Source organism: Erpetoichthys calabaricus, chromosome 5, assembly GCF_900747795.2.
Source record: "Erpetoichthys calabaricus chromosome 5, fErpCal1.3, whole genome shotgun sequence".
Lineage (NCBI taxonomy): Eukaryota > Metazoa > Chordata > Cladistia > Polypteriformes > Polypteridae > Erpetoichthys > Erpetoichthys calabaricus.
This window is the reverse complement of record NC_041398.2, coordinates 161,327,083-161,351,901: the sequence shown is the minus strand read 5'-3', so window position 1 is coordinate 161,351,901 and position 24,819 is coordinate 161,327,083. Positions and strand designations below refer to the sequence as shown.

The 24,819-nt window shown below is 37.0% G+C and overlaps 1 protein-coding gene across 2 annotated transcripts in view; it reads left to right on the top strand.

The window, feature by feature from the left end:
* ccser1 (coiled-coil serine-rich protein 1) overlaps nucleotides 1-24,819 on the top strand; it is a 1,824,576-nt gene that overhangs the window by 975,186 nt on the left and 824,571 nt on the right. For both annotated transcript variants that reach the window (XM_051927646.1, XM_051927645.1), the window contains exon 7: nucleotides 16,011-16,094. In XM_051927646.1, the coding sequence (XP_051783606.1) occupies nucleotides 16,011-16,094 (84 nt within the window). The remainder of the gene's footprint in view (nucleotides 1-16,010; nucleotides 16,095-24,819) is intronic.

The following is a 24,819-nucleotide window of genomic DNA, read 5'->3' as shown; positions in this document are numbered from 1 at the left end:
ATAATACAGACAGTCTTAATCTGCCACTGCACCTGTACATCTTTTAGATGGAGCTAATAGTTGGTGTCTAACTTTTTAGTTAAATTTGTAAATGGAAAGCGATAAGTACAAACAGTGAAAATACTTAGTCTCTTGTCTAGTCCCTATAATCCCATGGGATAGAGGCCAAGATTTTCACTGGAAAATGTGGAAGAAGAACATGCTTTATGTTTCTTTATTCTTTATGTTTTCTTTATGTCTTTCTTAGTTAGGTTACCTCTTTAATCTACAGCAGTTTTTGTCTTCAAGGTTTCAGACAGTGATTCCCTTTTGTGAGCATAAAGTGCATCTAATGAGAGATGTTCAGTCAGTCTTTTCTTCACACAGAGTTTCTATTGCTTATGGACTTTGCTACCATTTGCCAAGAATGGATGCATTACTGCATCAATGCCCAACGTCTTTACTTTTCCTGCACTAGTGTCCCCCTTTGGTGTACAGAGTCTCAAGTCTTGATTGCCGGCAACAGTCTAGGCTAGTTGTGCCCAATGTGTCGATCGCGATCGACCGGTAGATCAGAAAGGTAGTGCAGGTAGATCGTGTTGCATTCCAAAAAATTTTTTTTAAACGTTAGTCTATCATATATCCTCCCTATGGCATTTGCAACTTGATTGACATACAGGGTAGCCAGTCTGAGATCTCTTTTCTTCTAACACACTGGTCATCCCTCACGCATGATCAAACGCGCAAGCTACTGCAAAACTCCGGCTGTGATCTTGTTAGCCTTCCAATTTATATCGACTAAAGAAGGGATTAAAAAAAAAAAATGTTTGGGGAGGGTATGGGCTGGCTGTGGAATTGGAAGAGGATTTTTTTTCTCACAATGTCACAATCGAAGTGCGTTTGTCTGATCTGTCAATCTGTCATTCCAAAGAAGGAAAATGTGGAAAGGCACTTTCGAACTGTTCATAAAAACTACGAAACTGACTTCCTCCCGAAAAGCGATCTGAGAAAGAGCAAGGAGAGGGAACTAAAATCACCTTTAATTGGACAGCCGTCATTTTTCATTCGGCTGAATTCAAAAGCAAAGGCAGACACACCTGCATCGTAAATTGCAACACTATTTCACCTAAAACTCCTCTACAGTGGAGGATGAGATTTTGACACTACGGGATGACATTCAGCTGAAGTCTGGGGCTCTTGGACAGTTTTGGAACTTACTCACAGAGGAAAAGTACCCAAACATGAGGAAATGTGCTACCTCCTTGACTGATTGATGATTATTCGGCTCTACTTATTTATGCGAGTCAGCCTTTTCCCACATGAAGATTATTAAATCCAAATACTGTAGTGACAATAAATGTATTGAATTGTTATTGTGCCATAAAGGTTATTCAGTTATGCAAGGTATGACAACATATATTTTACATATAAAGTATACCCATATAGCATTTTTAATGTAGGTAGATCATTTCAACATGGTCATTTTAAAAGTAGCTCGCAAGCCGAAAAAGTGTGGGCACCCTGGTCTAGGCATTAGGGAATTTAGCTGATACTGAGTCAGTGGAAAGATAATGCTATCCCTGGATTATAAAGGATAAAGTACGCTTTTTCTTTTGGTTTCTTGAGTGCACACAAGCTTATGCTTGGGGTAAGCACACAGACTTTTATTTGATACTTGGTGAAAAGGTTTTATCCATCAGAGTTGGAATAGAGTTATGGTTAATTTCCTCATTGATCACTGATGTCAGAAAGTCTGGGAGATGCTTGCAAGAGTCTAAGTCAATTTGTGCTTTATATTGTATGAAAGGAGTGATCTTCATGTTATGCACTAGAGAGGGGCCCACAGAGAAACCCATTTTTAACATATTTAGGAATGTCACTTTGCTTGAGGTGAAGATTTGATATTTTAGGCTGCAGTCAACAGTTGTAGCTCAGGTCTATAACTATGGCATTAGTCTCAAATGTCATGCCAAAGAAAAGAGGATAGCTTTATAGCTCTACAGTGGAAATTAGTTGTGCAGTATTTTTCTGTAATAAAAATTATTCTACCACCTACAAGCACTATTTGTGTCTAGAAACTCTGCAGTGACTGATTTTTTGGGATTGTTTTTTAGGCATGTGCTATAGCCAAAATGCACTGGTAATATTATTTATGTACCCTGCAGTTCTTCATAGATATCTGGTCAAATTAAATAGGAAATGATAATTATTTTCTGATATCTTGTTCAAGATTATTTTAGTGACTTTTAGGCACAGATTAGTTCAGCTGCAGCATTTAGTCAGCATTTACCACTTTCTTGCATGTAGGGTAATTTTAATTTGTGGTGAGCCCTGAAAGAATGGTGACATTTTAAAACATGAAAATTCTTTTTAAATCAGTGTGTGAAATGCAGTCATTTGTGAAGTGGCAACTAAACATAACTTTGCAGTGTGTTCTTAATCATGATGAGGTGCTTGGGGAAGTACAGTACCAGCTTTTTTGATAAGTTGCATACATTTCTAGTGTGGTCCATCTTACCATGCCCATGGCACGAAAGACACAAGCCTTTTTCTGTTGTTTCAATGTACTTGCACACCTTTCTACAGCAGTTGGCACATGACAGCGCAAGTAACATGAATGCGTTTAAGCAAAACTATGTCATTTTGTAAGCGTGCTCACAAAGCTGTAACATGCATTCTAAACAAGAATTCTGTACAGTTTAGCACAATCTTCTTTAATGTGCAACTTGCCTACTTGTCAGCAGGAAGTTATTTACACCAACCTTTTGGTGGGCAGTGGCTGAAAAGTGAAGGGGCATGTTGCTGATTGCAGTTTGTTACAATAGATTAGAGTATCTCAGTCTCAGTACTGTCAATATACAAGATTAGCTTTTTTTTACTGTTTCTTTTTTTGACAGAGAATTTTGTACAGAAGTTTACTTACACCACTAAAAAAATAAAAATGATTGCAGGGGTTTCACAAAGACATTGCATGGTGCTAACAGCAACATTGTACACATCACACACTTTAGTTGTGTAGTGACACCTACTGAGGGAGAGATTGAACACACACATAGTGTGCAATCAAGTGACAAGAAGTAAACAAAAGATATAGGTGTACATTTAGTTTGAATCAAGTAGGGCTTAGTACAGGTGTTTCAACATATAAGCAGAGTGGTAGAAAGAGGCAGTGTTCTTGCCTCATAGCACTAGGGTCCGCATGGGGCATGATTAGTATCAGTGAGTGTGCAAATTTGCATATGATTACCTGTTTTAACACTGAATACTGGAAATGTGTCAGTAATACTTTTCATTTAATAAAATATGTTTAGTCCTTTGTGTTCTGTGAAGTAAATAACACCATTGCCTTTATCTGTCTCGGACCCAAACCCCCAGAAATTAAAGATATGAACACTAAATTCTGTGCATACGAATTACACTGTTTCAAAATATGTATAGCAAATGACTGGATTAAAACTAAAGAGATGCTTTGTTTATAGGTTTTTATTACTGGATTGCATACTGCACACTCTTTTCTGATTGGCTATACGATTGAGCCGTTGAATCCTAGGCATTATCTTCAGGTCATAACAGAAATTCATTATCACAAAGACTGATTAATCATCACGTTTATCATGTTATCAGAAAGCTAGAGGAAGAGAAGATGGTTATTTTAAAAGCAGACCTTTAGCCAGTAAAGTACATATGTGATCACAGATCTTAGATGTTGAATATCATGAAGTTCTCACTGATCCATTTTACCTTCAGCCACAGTGGCATGAGTCCAACTGTATGTTACACAGTGAGCGAAGTATTGTTGAGGCATCAAGCCAACATGTCTGTAGTCAATGCTAGTTGTCACACAGTGGCTGTGTCTGAAATAGGTGTTATAGTGGTTACGTTAAAGTAAAATAATGTGAGATTTTTACCAGATTAAGTGAGACTAAATATTTGGAAAAATAGGAACAAACTGACTAGCACATGATGTAATTAACCAAGGAAGTAATATCTGTAATATTAAGAGGTACTATTTATCTGTCTAAACATTAATATTATTCTACTTAGTTAAGTATGAAGTGTTGAGTTTCATCTGTCATTTGTTTTTCCTTTAATTTCCCTTTACTTAAGGGAATTAAATTTTCCCTTAATTTGATTCACATTCCTATCAGGAACATGATTTATACTTTATCTGCCATTAAAATGCATTTAATTCCTTGTTATTCAAAGCATTTTGGCCCTTTTCCAATAAAATGAATGAAATGTGTCCCGGACAGTTACAGTATATTGAAAAAAGGAGTAATAATCTGTTTTTGTTTGCACTCTGAATACTGAAAAAGATGGATTACCATAATGGGAACTGGGACAGAGGGTCATGTTTGTTATTCATTTATTATTGACTGACCAACTTTGACATGGATTAAATAAACAGCTGTTAGAATAAAAAAGCATTTTGTTGTAAATTAGTGATCAGCAGCGCCTGGGATTCAGCACAGTACATTTAAAAGGTTTTTCTTATATGCCTTCTTCTTTTATATTTAAGTATCTAGTATGCTGAGAAAATATATTGCTTTATTATTAAGATCATTCAATTGTGATATCAGCAATGTGTTGGAGACCAAGTCTACAGTTTCACTAATTGCATACACAGTGAGCTTAGATAAGTTTTAAATGAATACTTAGTCAACCACACTACCATAACACAGAAATCTGCTCTTGTGGAACACAGCATTTTTATAAGTTTTAATGATTCATCCTACCATTGCTATATTTTTTTCATGTTTTAAAAGAAAATGATATGGTTTAGCACAAAGCTGCACTGTAAATGACTTCTATCAAGTTAATCCTAAAAAGATGTTCTAATTTGCTTCTACACATTGTTCTATTTTTAATCAAACATATGATTAATTTGTAGCTGCAAAATAACAGTATACTGTTTGATACAATGTTTACATTAGCAAGGCAGATACCTCCTACTCAGTTGTTTATAGTATTTTAAAGACTCTTTCAGATGCTTCTGAATGGAAAGTTCTGACTTGCATGGATAGGTCTAATTTTGCTAAAGTCCATTGACTTGATTTGAGTCCTACACCTACAGTGTTTCTGGAAATGTCAATGAAGAACTTCATGCTTTATTAGGAAAATACAATTATGTTTCTTCTACCATAACAGTTTTTATGAGTGGGACTAAAATAGTAACACTTCTAGAAACTACATTTCCTTTATGTTTTTTCTTTTTTTATCTTGATTTATTCAAGTCTTCCCTTCATTATTGCACAGTGCCATCCATGTATTATAAAGCACCAGTACTTTACCTCAACTCCCACCTTTACTGTATATGCTATGATCATAAAAATGGTTTAAACCTAGAAGACTGTGTGTGGCTGTAACAAACTACAATAATAGCATGCCATTCTTCTCTTTGCCACTGTCATTTTGGCATCTTTTTACAAACCATTATTATCACTTCCTTGATCTAACTGACTTTCTATAAAGATCTGTGGAGTCAATGTAGAATAACTGTCTATTAGTAAGTGTTTTGAGTTTGAGTTCCTGCTCCAAGGAATTTGCATGTTCTTCCCATGTCTAAATACTTTAGTTCTTCCCTTATTCCAGTGAGCTGCTATTTTGATTGGTAACTCTAAATTCTCCTGTTATATGTGAGAGTGTGTGTTGTGTGTGTGCTTTCACACACAAGTATTACCTGTGATGATCTTGTGCCTCCTACAGGGTGTGATTTTGCTTTATTTGTGCTGCTGCCAATATAGCCTCCAGCATCCTGCAGCTCTCTAGTTGACAAAATGGGCTTATTAAATACAGTATATAGATGAATACAATTCTATGGGATATTTTACTTCTTTAATAAAATACCTCTCTAGTAAATAATGAACTAGACAATGTCCATAAGAAATGCATTGGGCTTGAACCGAGGCTTTTGGCTGCAGCAGCCATCCTAACCACTGTGCAAAGGAGGCACTCAACAATTAGATTATTAGTCATCTTTTAAGGGATGGGTTATATTACAAATGCATGTATATCTATCATATTATTAAGGCATGACAGGTTATGTAAGATTTTCTGATTGAACGAGTCGTCAATCACCTCTCTATTTTAGGATACTGTAAATAATCTCAGTGCTTGCTGTTGTGAGTTGGTTAAAATGCTTACTCTTATAAGGTAAGAAACTGAACAGGAAAATAGAAATGAAATCTACTTTTCATTCCAAGTGAGTTTTTAACCTCCTTAGCGTTGCATTTTATTCCAAAAAACATGTAAAAAGCATTACATTTTTTTGGCATGAAAAATAACATTTCTATTAAATCTCAAAAGTATAATAATGATACAAGCAATAATCACAATGATGAATAAAAATAATAATATGAAATGAACAAAAATAACAGTAATAATAATACTACTAATGATGCCAAAATAGTCTCAAAATGAGTCCTTTGTGTGGTAAATCTTAAAGCATTGTGAAAGACACAATCCAACGTCACAGTCGGGACAATAATAGCGTGTTTCTTTTTGGATTTTCTTTCCAGATTTTTCAGTTTTTGAACAGCACATTGCACATGTACAAGTTGGGTTCATTTTTTCTGTTGGAGGTATATAATCAATGAAATGTCTACCAATAAGACGAATTGCATTGATCTGGGATGTGATAGGTTGACCACATCTCTTTATCGGTAGTGTGGACGGTGGATGTGCGACAATGATTTGTTCTACAAGCTGGCATGTAAAGTTTGCATGAGATACAGTTTTTCCAGCTTTTTGTTTGTATAACACAAATGCATTCCAAATGCACCGTTCTGCCAGATGATGAAATATCTCTTTGTAGTATTTCTTTTATTGCTTTTGCATAACAGGATAGAAAGTCAATTCTTGATCCACACGATTTACACAGCCCATTGTGGTATTGTATTTGAACACAGCACAAGGCTTCGTAACCTGCTTGTTGCCTTTTACTTGTACAGTAACTGTAGCTGCATTATGTACAGTGCTAAGAAGACAAACATCTTTCTTGTACTTCCATTTCAATTCAAGCACTGTTCCCTTTTGCAAAGCTAATAGCACATCACGTGGTAATTTAGCTATGTCAAAGTCTTCAGGCATGTTCTGAAGGTTGGGATGCACTATTTCATATACGTCAGTCTTTCTTTGCAGCAAGATGTCAAATAGCTCTGGCAAAGTATAAAAATTGTCCATGGTTAGACAGCAACCTTGATCCAGCAAAGAATCTGTTAAAGTCAGCACCAATGACGTAGCAATGCTGTACTGATTTTCAGATCAAACATTATCCATTTCCCTGTGTACAGAACCAAATTCCAAATGTATCCTGTTTTAGAATCACAAAGCTCATAAAGCTTTATGCCAAATCTTGCTCTTTTTGATGCAATGTACTGTATCCATGACAGTCTGCCCTTATAAGCCATGAGACTTTCATTGATGCTAAAATTGTGTCCAGAATGTAAACATTCTGAAGTTTTACTACAATTGCCTGGTATACTTCCCAAATTTTCTTCATTTTGGGTGCTGGTTACGTATTCTCATCAAAGTCTTCATTGTTGGTATAGTGCAGATATTTCATAATTAGTTAAAACCTACAGTCAGACATAATTTCTCCATGGAATGACAGCATTGACATCACTTTTACAGCCCGAGTGATTCTCTTTTCTAACGATTACACAAGACGCATCTGTACAGTTGCCTGAGTGACACTCGTGACTAACGCTTTTAAGACGGTTTTTACACCGCGAGTAACACTCTGGTCTAATGCTAAAAGGGCCCTATGGTTTCCGTGATGTGGAAAACACGGACGAAATCTCGGAATTAATGCATACAAATGGATTTTAGATTTAAAAACGTAAATGTGCGTGTAGCTGCGTTTTCCCAAAATTACCAAAGTTGAGCAGCTCTAGCATACAAAATGGGATTCAGCAAAGGCCTGATTCGTCGAAATGATTCCACAGACAAAATATCTTTGATTTTAAAAGCTTTAGTAAAAATTCAAAGTAAAACAGTTCACACAAAAAAGAGAAAATTGATATAGCAAAAAAAAGAAAAGTTGTTGTTAAAAAAAGTTCTGTTCAAAGCTTAAATCTTGTTTCATGTCTAATCATTACAAATCACTTCTAAATGTTTCACAACCATTTAAGAACGGTTCTGAACCATTTCAAAACGATCAGAAAACTGTATGCCTATCCCATTTCTATGTTGAAAATGGGTCTTTTAAGTCCCTATGCACTAGGACCTATTCTAAACAACAACTGACTCAATTAACACACTGTATCTCAGCTATAGCAAGAAAGTTCTATCTCTTATCATATTATTATATATAATCATATTATTATACAAGGGGTAAAAGGCAATAGCATTTTCTGTGGCTATGACTAAGCAAACACTAATATGAATTTAACTTAACTTAAAGCATTACTTTCTAAGATTGGCTCTTACATGCAGAATTTAGAGACTGAAGGGGTGACTGTTACAAAACTTCCAAATATATTAAATTATTGAATAATCTATAGTTCTGTCATTCAGATACTATTTTCTAGTTTGTTGTTTTTCAAGAGAACGCAATTCTTCATAGAAATTCAGTCGTGCCTTTATCTGTTTGTGCACGTGTTTCCTGTATGTTTTCTCGTTAAAGGCACGCAAATTAGCTAGCTGCATGAGACAGAAATGTTGAAGAAAGCAGTATCAGATACCCCAACTATGTCCAAAAAACTAAGAAACACAAGCTTAACTGCAAAATTGAGGGCACAACAATATCCTGGTGACTTTTACAAATCTGGACAACAACTTTTCTGCAAGTTTTGCCAGCATAACCATAGACTGGACACAAAAAGATACTTGCAGTGACCATGTCAATCTAAAACCGATCTCAAGAACAAGAAGAAATTAAGATCAATAAGTGTTCCCCTTCAAGTAACAATATAGGAGACAACAAAATGTCAGATGCAACACTTCAGTTTGTAGAGCACAAACATACCGCTCGATAAAATGATGAAGATGCATTCTTTCTCTATTAAGCATTGTAAACAGGGAGGCGTGCTGCCAGAAAATGAGAACAGTGTTCGTCAAACTCGTTTGACCTGTGCCTTTGAATGACATATGGACAATGTTCACAGTGTTCTCAACATTGTGATAGGCGAGTAAGCAATTGGCTGTATGGTAATTATTTTATGTAGACAGTTCTAATTGTATGGAATGTATTTACTGTAAATCATTTAACCGGTATTAATAGTCTTCCATAGAAAAATGTTATTAGTGAGCAGCTCTGGTTTTTAACAGACTCCCTTTTGAAAATTAACAATGATGTTTCTGGATTTAATAAATGTTTTGCCTCGTGGTGATGTGGCACGCAAAGTCCACATTTGACTCTTCCATTATAAACTCAGCACCTACAAACCTGGGCAGAAGATCAGGCTTCACCTTAGATGTGATGAGCCCTTAAAAGCAGGTTTTTCTTTCATTTTCTTATGTTTAATTCCCAGATTTATTGTTTTCCAGATTAGTTAACTTTTGCTTTGTAATTAATTATTTTAAGATATGCAGTAGATGAAGCTATAGATGTATAGCTTTTTAAGCGATAGATAGATAGATAGATAGATAGATAAATAGATAGATAGATAGATAGATAGATAGATAGATAGATAGATAGATAGATAGATAGATAGATAGATAGATAGATAGATAGATAGATAGATAGATAGATAGATAGATAGATAGATAGATAGATAGCTTTATTAATCCCAAGGGGAAATTCACATACTCTAGCAGCAGCATATTGATAAAAACAATATTAAATTAAAGAGTGATAAAAAGGTATAACAGACAATAACTTTGTATAAGGTTAACATTTACCCCAGAGTGGAACTGAAGAGTCGCATAGTGTGGGGGAGGAACGATCTCCTCAGTCTGTCAGTGGAGCAGGACAGTGACAGCAGTCACATGATGCACATTTTCAATCTGTAAACATTTAAGGTTTAAGAATCATTAGAAATAATTTACATAATTACAGGTACCGAAGACCAGTACTTTCTGACAGATGTTATCTTTATGGAGAGCTGCAACTTTTCCACCTTTTCACAGGCAGTACTTCAGTCCCTTCACAACAACCAGCTGAATCTTAATGACATTTTAGCAGTGGTTACAGACAATGCATCATACTGTCTGGAAACATACCATGAAGTTTTAAAAGGGGTTATGCCTAACAGTGTGTATTCAACCTGCTTGTGTCATGTCATCAGTTTGGTGGGAGATATCTGGCAGCACTATAAATAGTTCAGTGCATCTCTAGTGATGTGGATAAAGTCTGCCTTCTACAAGAGGCCTGCCAGGAAAAGGAGATGGACAACCTTCTTGTCAATGAAAGAGATTATGATGACCAAGGCCTCACAATCATGTACATCAATGTGTGTCAGAGATGAAAATAAACCAAATTAGCACAGCTCCAAGTTAATACAAATTGTACTGATTAAGGGTGTCAAATATAATGACTGTTAGTTTGCTGAATTCAGATGTTTAAACATACAAATTACATTTTTATTGTTAGTTATACTATGTGTATATATATGTATTTTTTTTCAATTATGCCTTGAACTTTTATTTATTCATTAGTTTATGTCCTGAACCTCTAGCCATTATGTTTAGATACAATAACGTACCGTTGTGCTAGTGAGCTGTTTCATTAAAAGGAATGTAAAGTGCCATTTCTCTATTGGTTGTTTTGTTGTAGCTGTTGCTACTTTCCTACAGTAAAAAAATGGTAAAAACCCAAAAATCTGAATTCAGGAAAAATAAAACAGTGATAACCAAACCTCAGAAAAAATAAAACGGATTCCATAGGACCCTATGCCAAGGAGGTTAATACAGGTGATATGTGAAAGCATATTTTAAGATGGAAGAGAGTGAGCTCTTCATCCACTTTTCTACCCAATGCCAAGAATTTTAGTACACCTTAATCGCTATAGCTCAGGAAAACTTCTTTTTAACTTTACAGTACAATTAGAAGCAAATGTCTATTTCATATGAACTTCATATTCTTTTCTTGCTACAGCATATTTCAGAGAAGCATTGCTACATGCCTTTACTGTGCACCTATACATATTATATATAGTGTCATAAAAGTTACTTTTAGATACATTTGTCTCTTGTGATATGTAGAGTATTCTGTCTTGCCTCTTTTCATTTACTTAGATATGGAAAGCTGCTTACATTTTTTGGCTTTAATTAGGACTGGTGACACAGTGACGAGCAATCCTGCCTTAAAGATCCTGGGTCTATTTTCCTCCCTGGCCACTTTCTTGTCTGATGTTTTTATTTACACATTCCTCCCATGTAAAGATAGGTTTTCACCTTCCTCCTCCAGTTCATCCTATAAACTTGTGACACTTATTTTAACTGGTCAATTGTGAGTATGGACTGCCTTAAGTTAGTGGCTTCTTTGGGCTGATAACAGGTCTCGGGAGTGGATAGCTGTTTGGAATTGCCATTTACTGTGCCTTTCCTTTTACAGCAACACATGTTAGACTGAATTTGTGGTAAAAACCATCTTGACATAATTTATGGGGTGTTTATAATTTCCTGATATCTGTATGTTTGCAGTTGCGTCAATGACAGATAGAGAAAGGTAATAAGTAAAATGGAACCTCCTGGTATCTAGCTGATCTTGTTAACCACTAGTGGACACAGAGTCACAAAGGTATGTGAAGCAAGAGTAGCATTAAAAAGGACTTGTTACATGAAAGAAATGAGCTTATAAATACAACACTTAATTGGAAATGTTCAACTTCACCGTATATGAATTTTTGTATACATCACACTGACCTAGTGGAGGTTAATGTCCTCATATATTCTTGCAATAGACGCAGCAGACTTTTTTCAAACAAGAAAGAATTCACATGAATGCTGTCATTGGTTAGCCTTCCTTTTTTTTTTTTTTTTTAAAGTGTATATAGTGGAAAAACTATTATAAATCTCTACAAGTGATGACATCCCCTCCTGGAACCTCTCTAAACTTGGAATAATATTTATAGAGCTACAAATATCAAATTAAATGTTTTTATTTAATTCAAACCTCTGGGGTAGATTAAGTATTACAGTGAAAACAGACAAAAAGTAAATCAGTTGCCTATCTGCACCTCCTTATACAGACTACATCCCTTTTTACCAGTTCTGGTATGCTATGCACTTAACTCACCTAGCAAATAATTCTCAGTTAACCTTTCTCATACAAACAATCCTCTCCTTTTTTCTTCCTGGTATTAAATTGTATCCTCAGTGAGCTCCAGCCTGAGGCAACTTTACACTACCTCCTGGAGTCGTTACTGGACATGCCTCAGAATCATTTCCACAGTTATGGAGAACAGGCTAGGGACAGCTCATTTCTGCTTCCCATCTAGTAGCTGGGCAGGTCAGTAAGTGATCTCTTAACTGAGACACATAGTTTGCTAGGGAAGACCATTCTCTGGCAATGAAGTACCAATAGGACAGGAAAAGCCCACAAAATATATAGTACTCTAGCAGGAGGTCAACTTGTATTCGACTTTCATAATTATGATTACATGAAAGAATTTTAATGCAAACATTAATACATAGAATTAATATTGCATACAGTATATGGCTGAATTCCAAACCTGTCTCAGGATGCTAGGAGCTTTGACATAACAGTGAGAATCACTTCACCATATCTGCCAAAAATGTGCTTTGTGGCAGGTGGCCGGGTACGGCCCTCAATTAGCTGCCTATAAAAGGGTCCGCCTCCCGACAATCAAGGCTGGAGTCGGGTGAGGAGGTGGACGAGGTCAGAGGAGGCGGCAAGGAGAGGCCCTGAATATTGTGTGTGCAGTGAAGAGACGGCTTGGAGAGAAGCCAGGACTTATGAGAGATTGTGGGGGGTGTTGGTGAGGTGCACATAAAGACTGTTGTATATAATAGTGTTAATAAACGTGCGGTGATGAACTAGAACGTGTCTGCCTGTCTGTGTCCGGGCTGTACCCTTCTACAGCTTATTTTGTATTTCAAAATTAATTAGTTGAGTAATAATAAATGTCACTATTCATGTACTTATACTGATATTTGCACAGTGCATTTCACACTATAGAAGTAAAAGAAGTATAATGAGGGGTGTTTGTATGAGAATTATTTGTTAGGTGAGTTAAGTGCACATACACAAAAACAATCAGTATTGAAATCCCCAGCCTCCACTCTAAGTATACACATTCTAAACATTTATTATATATATAAAAAACCTACAACACTTATTACAAAACAAATGGACAGTATATATATTGTGATGGACGACCGGCTATGGACTCCGGTTGCCACCCCCAGGCTGCTAGGAGGAGCCCTCCGAACAGCATATTCGTGCCCCGAGTTCCAGCAGGGCCTCATGGACTTTGTAGTGTTGTGACACAGCCCTGCTGGATACCTTGGGGGCCGCCAGGAGTTGCTGTAGGGGGGCTAGTGGGCTCTTGCATGCCCTATAACCCGGGAGTGCGTGTCAGTCACGTGACTGGAGGAAGCGACGTGCTCCCGGGATGAAGAAGAGGACTGATTGCCCTGACCGGGAAGGAAATGGACTTGTGGGTTGTGCTTAGAACCACTTCCGGGTCAGGAGCTATAAAAGGACTAAAGAAAGCCCAGAACACTGAGCTGAGCTGGGAGGTAGGAGGGCGAAGTGTCTGGGCGAGGAGGATTGGTTATGACAAAAGAGTTTATTGGTGTTTATGAGTAGTGTGGTGTGTGTAGTGCTTTGTGCACTGTACAATAGAAAAATAAATATTAGTTGTACTTTCACCTGGTCTCAAGAGTGGTACCTGAGGGTTCGAGAGGTGGACAAACGCTACATCTGCTACAATATACAAACAGCTCATGAATATTTACTGATTTCTAATAATTCAAATGTTTAGATCAACCCCCACAACTAATAATATCCATTGACGTGGAGAGATAATGGCACTGAAGTTAACGGGGAAAACCATGATGATCGAAGTGCATTCCTATTAGTATGTAATATCAGTGATCATTAGTATATGATAATGTAGAGACTGGAAGGTGTTCATATTAATATTTGTTACAAAAGAGCGGTATGGGGGTGGGAGTTGTGGTTTAGATTGATGTTGAAGTTGGGTCTTTTATGCAAGACACGATACAATGATATTTGATCGAAGAGTGGGCAGGATAGCTTCGATATGCCTTGGTGCCCCGCAAGTCATAGCACCCCTGGGCTAGTGTGTTCTTGGCCTTAGCCTAGAGCAAGACCCAGGTGTATAAACTTAATATAATGAACACCTATATCATCTATGCACACATAGGCCTGTTTTAAATGAAATTGCTAGTGTCTTTTAACAGTGTCAAAGTTTGGTTATTTTTTGAAAGTGACATAGCACATTATGAAAACATATCAAAGTGTTAAAACATATTTTCACATAAAATCATTTGATTGGAAACATGCCATTTTGCCTTATCAGAAGAGGATACAGATAAACAAGGTATTTGCTTGCATATCTAAGTCATGGCACTCCTATGCTAGTGCCTGCTTGACTAGTTATAGTGTTTTCCCTTGACAAACCGCTCTGTACTATTGACTAGAAAAAAAAAAACTAATTTTCTATGTTAAGCTGTTCAAAGATGTAACAATTGTTTACAAAAGTTTTAGCTTATAATTGGTTGCATTAAACACATGAGTCCACTTGAAAGACACCTAGTCCAGATGTTTTTGAAGCATAATTTACCCAAAAACTAATTTAATACTCTTTTCCTGCACAATAGTGTTTGGAATAATAAATCTACATATTACAAATAATTGCTATCTATGGGTTACTTTTTACTAAAAACCAGTTAAGGTAAAATAAAACATACTTTGAATTAATCTTTGTTAATATGTTTACAGTAGTGTCATTTATATTATAAAATTCTTATGACATACTTTATTTACAATATTTCTATGTGTACTGTATATACACAAGCATTATTTTAGTTGGTAGGAACAGCACTTAAGCTCTGCTGAGTCACTTCAGAGTCTTGGACTCAGATCTCAATCCAAGCCCTGACTGCTCATGGTTTACACGTTGCCCCATGTTTCTGCAGATTTTGCCTGAGTAACTTTTGTATTTCCTCCCACATCTTAAGGGAGTGTAGGTTAGATAGATTGCCAACTATATTACTGAATGGTAGTATTATGAAGTAGAGGTGGTAGGAAAGCAGTTTTGGATGCATTCAGTGAATATTTGAGAGCAAAGCTATGCTTCAGCTTTGATTATAAATATATGCCAGTCTGCTTTCATGTTCACTGTTTCTCTCTCCCATTTGATTACATTATTGACCAAAACTGTCACAGTACAAAAACACTTTTCAGGCATCACTTGACTTTGCCATACATTACTGGAGACAATTATTTTTGGAATCACCCTAGCGAGAATGCAGAACAAACAGAGAAGTTCTCCTGCAATTATTATTCGTCAGTGATGAATTTGTTGTAATATACAGTATTTAAAGCTCAGAATGAGTCAAATCATAAAACATACATGTGAATTTCAAAGACAAATATATGTTTCAGCACATCCTAGTGAAAGGGACACTTACAGCCCTTTTTATAGGTTCTTCAGTATTTTTCCAACTAAGGGCAACATGTGCATTAGTTACTTTATGTATATGTTTTTAACTTATACTTGCTATATTAAAGAAAAGTAAAGAAACTCTGGAAAATAATATTGCTACAATCCTTTGCTGCACATGCATACATAGTTATATTCAAATCCTTTAGTGCTTATACTGAGATTCTTTTCCACTAGTAGACATTGTTTTCCAGAATGAAGAATTGTTGTAGTGTCTGATCTTATTGTGTCTGATTTTTTTTTTTTTTTTTTAATAAACAGGTGGGCATGACAATTTATTAAATGACAGTTGTGGTTTATATTTTAGAGTTCAGCTCAAGCCTCTGTTTTGAAAATAGTGTAATTTAATTTTTCTTGTACTGTTTTATGGAGAAATCAGTTGACTTTGATGTGTAGACATTTTTTGGAAATATTTTGTTTTCTCTTTTACAGAGTGCAGATATGAGTCCTGCAAGCAGTATCCATTCTCTTCCAGTCAGCCCAAGTACTGAGAAACCATTGCCATTCACTTTGAAGGTAAACCTAAATTTATTAGTAAAGGTTTTCTTTGGATTTGCAGCTAAATACTATAATCTCATTGTGTATACCACACATGTAGGTCAGTATTTTTTAAGTATTACATGAGTTAAACTGATTTTGAGATTATTTAGCTTGCTATGTCTTATTTGTGACTGACCTAAGGAAATTATTTTCAACTTGTTCAATTTACAGAAGATTTTAAAAATAGTTTGTTTATTCAGGGGTTAATCAGACATTATGTTCTCTGTGTTAATGGATTTCTCTGAGGTTAGTAAAATTTGCCAAGAGACATTTAAGCAGTTATCCTTCAGTGCAACAACATTTGTTTCTATCGCACATTTTCATGCAGAAAAGTGCTTTAGAAGATGTGAAAGAAATAGTTATAAGAAAAGAAAAACAAATTAGATAGATAGATAGATAGATAGATAGATAGATAGATAGATAGATAGATAGATAGATAGATAGATAGATAGATAGATAGATAGATAGATCTTTATTGTCATTGTCACTTTTACAAAGGAACAACGAAATTGAAGGTGCAATCGACTCAGTGTGAGGAATAAGAGTTAAAAAGACAAAAAGACAAGAAGAGAGAAAATAACAACAAACCGAATAGTAATAAATATACAAATTGCACTTGTTGACTTAAGGTCTATATTGCACATTGGTATAATATGGAGCAGTTTTATTCTGAGTTCAGGGCCATGATTGCTTTTGGATAAAATCTGTTTTTAAGGCGGTTTGTCCTAGTTTTCATAGCTCTGTATCTTTTGCCCGATGGCAAAAGCTGGAAGAGGCAATGACCGGGATGTGATGAATCCTATGAAATGTCAATTGCTTTTTTGCGGCATCAGGACGTGTAGATTTGTTCCAGAGTGGGGAGGGTACAACCAATTGTTCTCTCCGCTGTCCTGACGACCCTGTGGAGCGCTTTCTTTTCTGAGGAAGTGCAGCTGCCGTACCACACACACAGTCTCCGTACGTGAGCACACTCTCGATGGAACAGTGATAAAAAGCAAGGAGCAGATTTTTTGGGAGATGGTTCTTTCTGAGAATTCTCAGAAAATACAGTCTCTGCTGCGCCTTCTTTAGCAGCTCCTTGGTATTGGCGCTCCAGGTCAGGTTATCCTCCAGCTCCATACCCAGAAACCTGAACACCGGGACCCTCTCCACACAGGCCCCGCCAATGATGAGTGGCTGGATGTCAGTTTTGTTTTTCCTAAAGTCAATAACAAGTTCGTTTGTTTTTTTGGTGTTGAGGAGCAGGTTATTGACTGTGCACCACTCTGACAGTCACTCCACCTCGTCCCTGTATGCTAGCTCACCCTCCTTGCCCGAGATGAGTCCGACCACCGTCGTGTCATCCGCAAACTTTATAATCTTGTTGCTATGGTGAGTGGGGACACAGTCATATGTGTAGAGTGTGTAGAGGAGCGGGCTGAGCTCACAACCCTGCGGCGTCCCGGTGTTGAGGCTGAGAGCAGTGGATGTGTGGAGACCCAGCCTGACCCTCTGGGAGCGACCAGACAGGAAGTCCAGTATCCAACTGCAGGTGAGTGATGGAAGTCCCAGATCTGCCAGTTTGGACACCAGTCGTTGTGGGGGCATGGTGTTAAACGCCAAGCTGAAGTCTACAAAGAGCAGTCTGGCGTAACTCCCCTGCTGCTCCAGGTGGGTCAGGGCAGCATGAAGGGCTGTGGCCACAGCATCCTCCGTGGATCTCTTTGCTTTGTAAGCAAATTGAAATGGGTCCAGGTCTGCTGGCAGGCAGGCGATGATATGACTCCGCACCAGTTTCTCAAAGCACTTCATGATGACAGATGTAAGTGCCACTGGGCGGAAATCATTCAGACCGTTCGTGTTGGATTTTTTCGGCAGCGGAACAATGATTAAGGACTTGAGGCAGGATGGGACAGTGGCCTGGGACAGGGACTGGTTGAAAATCCTGGTGAAGATTCTGGCCAGTTGATCTGCACAGTCTTTCAGCACCCGTCCAGCCACGCCGTCGGGTCCTGCAGCCTTCCTCGGGTTCACCTTCCTCATCACCCGCCTCACCTCACACTCTTCCACTGTGAGTATATTGCTGTTGTGAACAGGCTGTTGTGATGGAGCTGCTGTTGGTGTCGCCTCAAAGCGGGCAAAGAAGATGTTCAGCTCCTCTGCCAGAGAAGCGTCTCCCTCAGCGGCCAAGGAGTTGCTGGATTTGTAGCCGGTGATGTGCTGGACACCCTGCCACACCTGCCTGGTGGTGTTACTCCTCAGATGGTCTTCTATCCTCCTTCTGTATGCTGCCTTGGCCTTTCGGATGCCTCTCTTCAGGTTCACTCTGGCTACACTGTAAAGAGCCCCATCCCCAGACCTGAAAGCAGTATTCCTAGCTTTCAGCAGACTCTGGACATCCCTCGTCATCCAGGGCTTCCTGTTAGGATAAATCCTTATGCGTCTGTCCCTGGTGACGTTGTCCGTGCAGAACCTGATTAGGTAAGAATAATAATGAACAAGTAATGAAAAATAAAGCAATATAAGCGCACATAAAATCGATATTTAATTAGTAGAACAGTATAGCCCTTATATATAATATTGTATTCTAAGTCTCTAAAGCTTAGTCTGATTATGAGGTCAGTTGGCCAGGAGAACAGAAAAAGCACCAGTTAAGCTGGAAAAAAAAATCTCCTGGGGTTCAAAGGCCAAAAGGCCACCCAACCCTCACTTGGCATTCTGCCTGACATACGTTTTCTTAAGTTATTCTTCATTGTTTCCAGAGAATTCGAGGCAGTAGGTCACATGGACAGCTGAGGCACTAGTTTTAGTAATACAGTAATACTGTGTGTTGTTTTGTAGCTAATGTCTAAGCTTGCCTCATCAATGTGCAATGTTCCATTGTTTTTTTATTTTCTTTTCTCCAAGTAAAATTAATATCTCTTAACATGCATCTGATAATTTTGCCTAATTTTTTCATGCAGGAATGTTTAGGCTGTGTTTATGAGAGACCCTCGTTTACATTTTTTTTTCTTATTGAAGAGTCCTTTATAATTAAACCTTTCTAAGAGCAGAATATCATTTCACTGAAAGGAAAACACTGGGAGCTATGACTCTGTCTTGCTTACTTTAGCAAAAATTATGTCTGATTAAAATATTTCCAATCAACAACTTTGGAATCTAACCCCTAACATGCAAATCTATATCAGATCCAGTTTACTCTCTACCAAAATCCTGAATGTATCTATTTATGTTGTTGGAAAATAATTGTTTCAGATAGAATAATAGAGAAATAAGAGTAGAATTTAGTTTTTAGGCATTATTACTTTTAGTGCTCTTGCTATTGTACAGTGAGGTTTCCAATTGCTGCATATTACAAAGACTTGCTTTTAATTAATTTGTTGTTCATTACAATATAACACATAAGTTAAAAAATAAGGTATATATTTTTGATTCTAATGTATTTTTCTATCTACTGTGATTTAAAGAAAATTATATTTAAAAGCAATTTGAAATGTTGTTCTTAAATAGTAAACCATTATTCAGTGCTATTAATTTCCTGAGTGTTTTTTAAAATTAATTCCTACTTATTTTAGTGTTAGCGCTACATCAAAAAACTATTAAAAATTAAATTGCTATAACAATTGTAACTGTATTTTTATTAATTAGTAATGAACAAAAATACTTTAACCCAGTATGATTTTTAAAATGATGCTGAAATGAATTGCTGTTGATAATTTTCCACTGCTCACAATAGGGTGAGGTTTTTAACCTGTTTATGCTGTTTGAGGTTTAAGAAGAAAAAATATGGTTTATTGTATGATAGAAGTGACATTTGTGTAATAATTGCACTAATATTTATAACAAAGAAGAAAATAAATTCTAACGATAAAAATTATTCCTATAGAAATAAATCAGTAAAGCTTTCAATTCAACTCCTTAACACATGGGTTTGAAATAGAACAGTGTGCATTTCATTTTATATCTGAAACTTTTTTTGTTATAAATTGCTAACAACAATTATTCTTTGGTAGATCTGAGAACCTATCTTGGAACAATATGCATGTATTTGCCTGACAATAGTGCAAATTCTTTTGTAGATCTTTAATATTTATATAAAGAGATATAACTATATGATTGTATCTATAAAACAGAATTTCACCCATCTTACTAACCGAAGGTTGTAAACCGGATATGGACGCAGGGCGCTGGGTGCAGGGCGCATCGAGGCGCATGCGCACTGCCGCACTGCAACAAGCACACCACAGAGAAAACAAAAACGAGAGGATTCAGCGCATATGTGAATCACATTACAGTACTACAGTACGGAATCCCCAGACATCCAGACTACACGGCGTAAACCGGATATGGACGCAGGGCGCAGGGCTGCACTTGCTGTGCTCCACTCTGCCAGCAGTTGGTGTCAGCAAAGGCAACGGAATCACGTCTCCACAAAACAAGACTTACTTTACTACAGATATGCGTATGTAATTAAATGACATTTACCCAGACGCACCCACCCTCCGTGATATGTCATCCATCCAGATATCGGACGGAACAGAAACTGATTGCCATTCCTGGATTTCCGATTCGCTAGCGAATCACGGGCGTACTAGTTTGTTTAGAACTGGAGGGAAATTCGTATGTAAAACAGATTTTATGTTTCTTCATAAAATGACACCTTGCATATAACTTTATTACCAGCATACAAAATATACTTTATTTAAAAGAACATTTGGGAAGTTAATAATAACAAAGAAATATATGGAGAAAATATCCAACTACCCAAAGCTATTAGTAGTAGATGAATTTACAAAAAAAGCAATAGTTTAATTTCAGGAAACAAAAAATTCTTTAAGAGGCCACTGAGTAAAGCCTGATAATTAAGTTTAATTTATTTTTTTTCGAATGCTGAAATAATTAATTCTGAGCACATATTGAATGACTTGGTGAGAAGTTCTTTTAGTTTCAGGAGCCTGATTTTAGATTTAATCGTGCTTACGTAGTTATTGCATGTGGTTAATTAGACTGTATGTCTCTTTAACTTGCTTTACCTTTGTGGTGTCTTCATTAATCTTGAATTAAGCTACTTTCTCACTGGTTTTCACTTGACTGCTGGCAATTCTAGTTTTTAGGCTTGACTCTGCTTTCATAATTAGTTACAGTCTGTATCTTCAAAGCGACAAATATGAAACTCCCTGTTAGTATTAAAGAAAAAAAGAAAGTTAGTTAGAAAGACCAGATTCGGCCACAGGAAAGTGTTGTATAGAATTTTGGAACCTAATAGTGTAATAAAGAAGAATTGTCAGTACTAAAAACTAAAATTTTAAATTACAACCAGCCACTCACAATTGTATTAACTTTAGTGTGCTGTTTTACAGCATTGTTAGGCTCTATCTTTTAAATAAATGTTTTTGTTTTGTAAATTGAAGTAAAATGTATTTTAGCACATCTGTTCATAGTAAAGAAGGTCAAATACTGTTTATTAAAGTTAAAGTGGTTATAGACTAGAGAAAACTGCTGTTGTCAAATGCTGTATACACTGAAAATATATTTCTCCAGCTGAACCAAGAAATAAAAGTTATGTTTCAGTTAGAAACAAACCACTGTATATGTAGATAAATTAAGGTTTCTTTTCTCCAGTACACTTTATTTTGCTCTTTGCTTTTACTGTATTTTACTTGGATGAAAACCTCCATCATTGTCTTCCCTTTGAAGATCAGATAAGGTCCTTTTGTGATTTTACTCACCACAAGCAATGCAGTATTTGGCTTTGGGGCTTTTCTTTTTATTCTTTTGACATCTCTTATTCAACAAATGTTGGCATATTTCAGTTTTCTCATGCTTTACATTAAAGTTTATATTATGGCTGTGAACAAATGGTATAAACCACCATTATCACCATTGCCATCTTAAGCAGTACCTATGAGAGGCATGTACGACTGTGTATAGTAAGCAGGAGTTAAGAGGACCTGGAAGAATTTCTCTCACTGTTGAATGAACTGGATTTTGGGCAAGTATCACCAAAGCACAGATTATAAACCTGCACAGGATAGCCATTCTTATAGTAACATGCTACCAAAACTCTGGGTGGTAATAAAAAGAATGAGAATTATCTTAACTAACCAATGGCAAGGAGTTCTCGTTTTTATATTATTCAACAACCACATGTTAGTGGTGACTTTTAGTTATTATCATCCATCGCCGTTAATTTTAAGAACCATAGCCTTGGACTTTATTGCAAAGAAATGCATAGCAGAATTTTAATTTTGAAGCAAGTATCAAACCTAATTAGATAGATAGATAGATACATACATACATACATACATACTTTATTAATTCCCAAGGGGAAATTCACATACTCCAGCAGCACCATACTGATAAAAAACAATATTAAATTAAAGAGTGATAAAAATGCAGAAGGACGCAAGCCTTCTAAGGAAGTATAGTCGGCTCTGTCCTCTCTTGCACAGAGCATCAGTATTGGCAATCCAGTCCAATTTATCATCCAGCTGCACTCCCAGATATTTATAGGTCTGCACCCTCTGCACACAGTCACCTCTGATGATCACGGGGTCCATGAGGGGCCTAGACCTCCTAAAATCCACCACTAGCTCCTTGGTTTTGCTGGTGTTCAGTTGTAGGTGGTTTGAGTCACACCATTTAACAAAGTCCTTTAATTGCAATCACTTCAAAAAGGACAGGGCATTAGGCCTGATTCAGCAAGCACAGAGGAACATCTCGGTATACAATGGCAAATGTGCAGTTGAACAAATTGGATGAACTGTACTATCTAATTAGCCTGAATGAAACAAGACATTTCTGAAACCAAGTGTCTCATATTATGAGAATTCAACTCAGTAGTTTTACTGTCATTGTATGAATCAGAATAGTGATATGGCTGACAAAGATAAAAGCTAAGCACAAGACAGCATTCCTGTTTATCTAACCTATATTTCTCCATGACTATGCATCTCCTTTTTTCTACCTGGCAAGGAGTTTTTCTTTGTAGTTTTCCACCCCTAATAAACTTTCCGGTGTCTGTAAACATGATTTATTCATAAAAGGAATGTGATCCCACTGTAGATTCCATCATAATCATATCATTCTCTGCTAAAATAAAACACAGGAATCACAACACACTTTCACAGTACATAATTTGTTCTTCTTCCGATCTTCTGCATGGACTGCTTTCCAGGAAAGTGTGCAGTTCCTCTTGGTCAACTTTCAGTATGTGTGTGTCTTTTTTACATACTAGATCATGTAATTTTTGTCATATGAAACACAGATATAGTAATTCCAATAAGAGATTTCCCAAAATTGGTCCATAGCCGTAAAGGGTGTGAAATGATTGCCCTTTCCCACAATTAAAGCCAAATGGTGCAACCCTTCCAGGATGTCCTGATGCTTCCTCAGGGGGTAACCTCTGTCAAAGTTTCTTGTGTTAATTTTCCTATATATGTGCCTCCTTACATGTTCTGTGTTCTGTTCAGTTAATGTATCTCCTATTATTGCTTCTTATCTGGACATGATGCTTGTGTTCAGATGTTCTTGATTTATATTTAATAAGTACTACTCTTAGATTTCAGTGCAGAGAAAAAATACAATATATAGTGCTATATAACATTCTCCAAGCTGCTTCATGTTCTTAAGGACCCAGTGACTATCCCTGCAGCCCTAAACAGAAGACAGGAAACAACCCTGGATAGAGTGCCAGTCCATCAAAGAATTCAACTTACTGTATGTATACACCCACACTTTTATAATTGTCAGTTAACACATCAACCATATGTTTGGGGATGTGAGAGAAAAATTAAAGGAAAATTTGCAAATACAAGGAAAAACTCCACATGGACAATTTTCAGGAGCATACTTGTAATTTGAACCCAGATAAATAAAGTAAAAAAAATAAAATAAAATTAAAAAAATTTAAAAATAAAGTAAAAACTGCCTTCTCCCAGTATGTGGATTGTAACACCCGGGGAAATAGGACTATTGACCTACTGTATGCAAACATTAAAGACGCATACAGTGCCACCCCGCTGCCTGCGCTTGGGAAAGCAGATCATAACCTGGTTCTGCTTCAGCCTCACTACAAACCCAGAGTGAGGGAGCTACCTACAACCACGTGCTTATTCAGGAAGTGGTCCCCTGAGGCAGAACAGGTTCTGAGGGACTGCTTTGGAACTACAGACTGGGATATCCTGCAGGGATCATATAGTGAGAACATTGAGGAGGTTGTTGACTGCACTACTGACTACATCAACTTCTGTATGGACATTGTAGTTCCAGTAAGAACAGTACGCTGCTATGCTAACAACAAGCCATGGATTACAAGTGACATCAAGGGCCTTTTGAACCAGAAGAAAAGGGCTTTTAAAAGCGGTGATCAGAATGAGTTCAAGTGCGTGCAGAAGGAACTCCGAGTCAGGGCGGTGAAGGAGCAGTACAGGAGAAAGCTGGAGCAGAAGTTGCAGAATAACAGCATGAAGGAAGTGTGGGATGGGATGAAGATCATCATTGGCTGCAGCTCGAAGCAGGGTACCACCATCAAGAGAGACATGGAGAGAGCAAACCAGATGAACAACTTCTTTAACAGGTTTGACCACCCTAACCCACTCTCACCTCAGAGTACTGCTCCCCTCCACCCATCCTTCTGCTGATGCCAGCATAGGAGAGAGTTTCCCCCACCCATAATTACAGCAGTCAAGGTAAGCAGAGAGCTGAGGAGACTTTGTGCCAG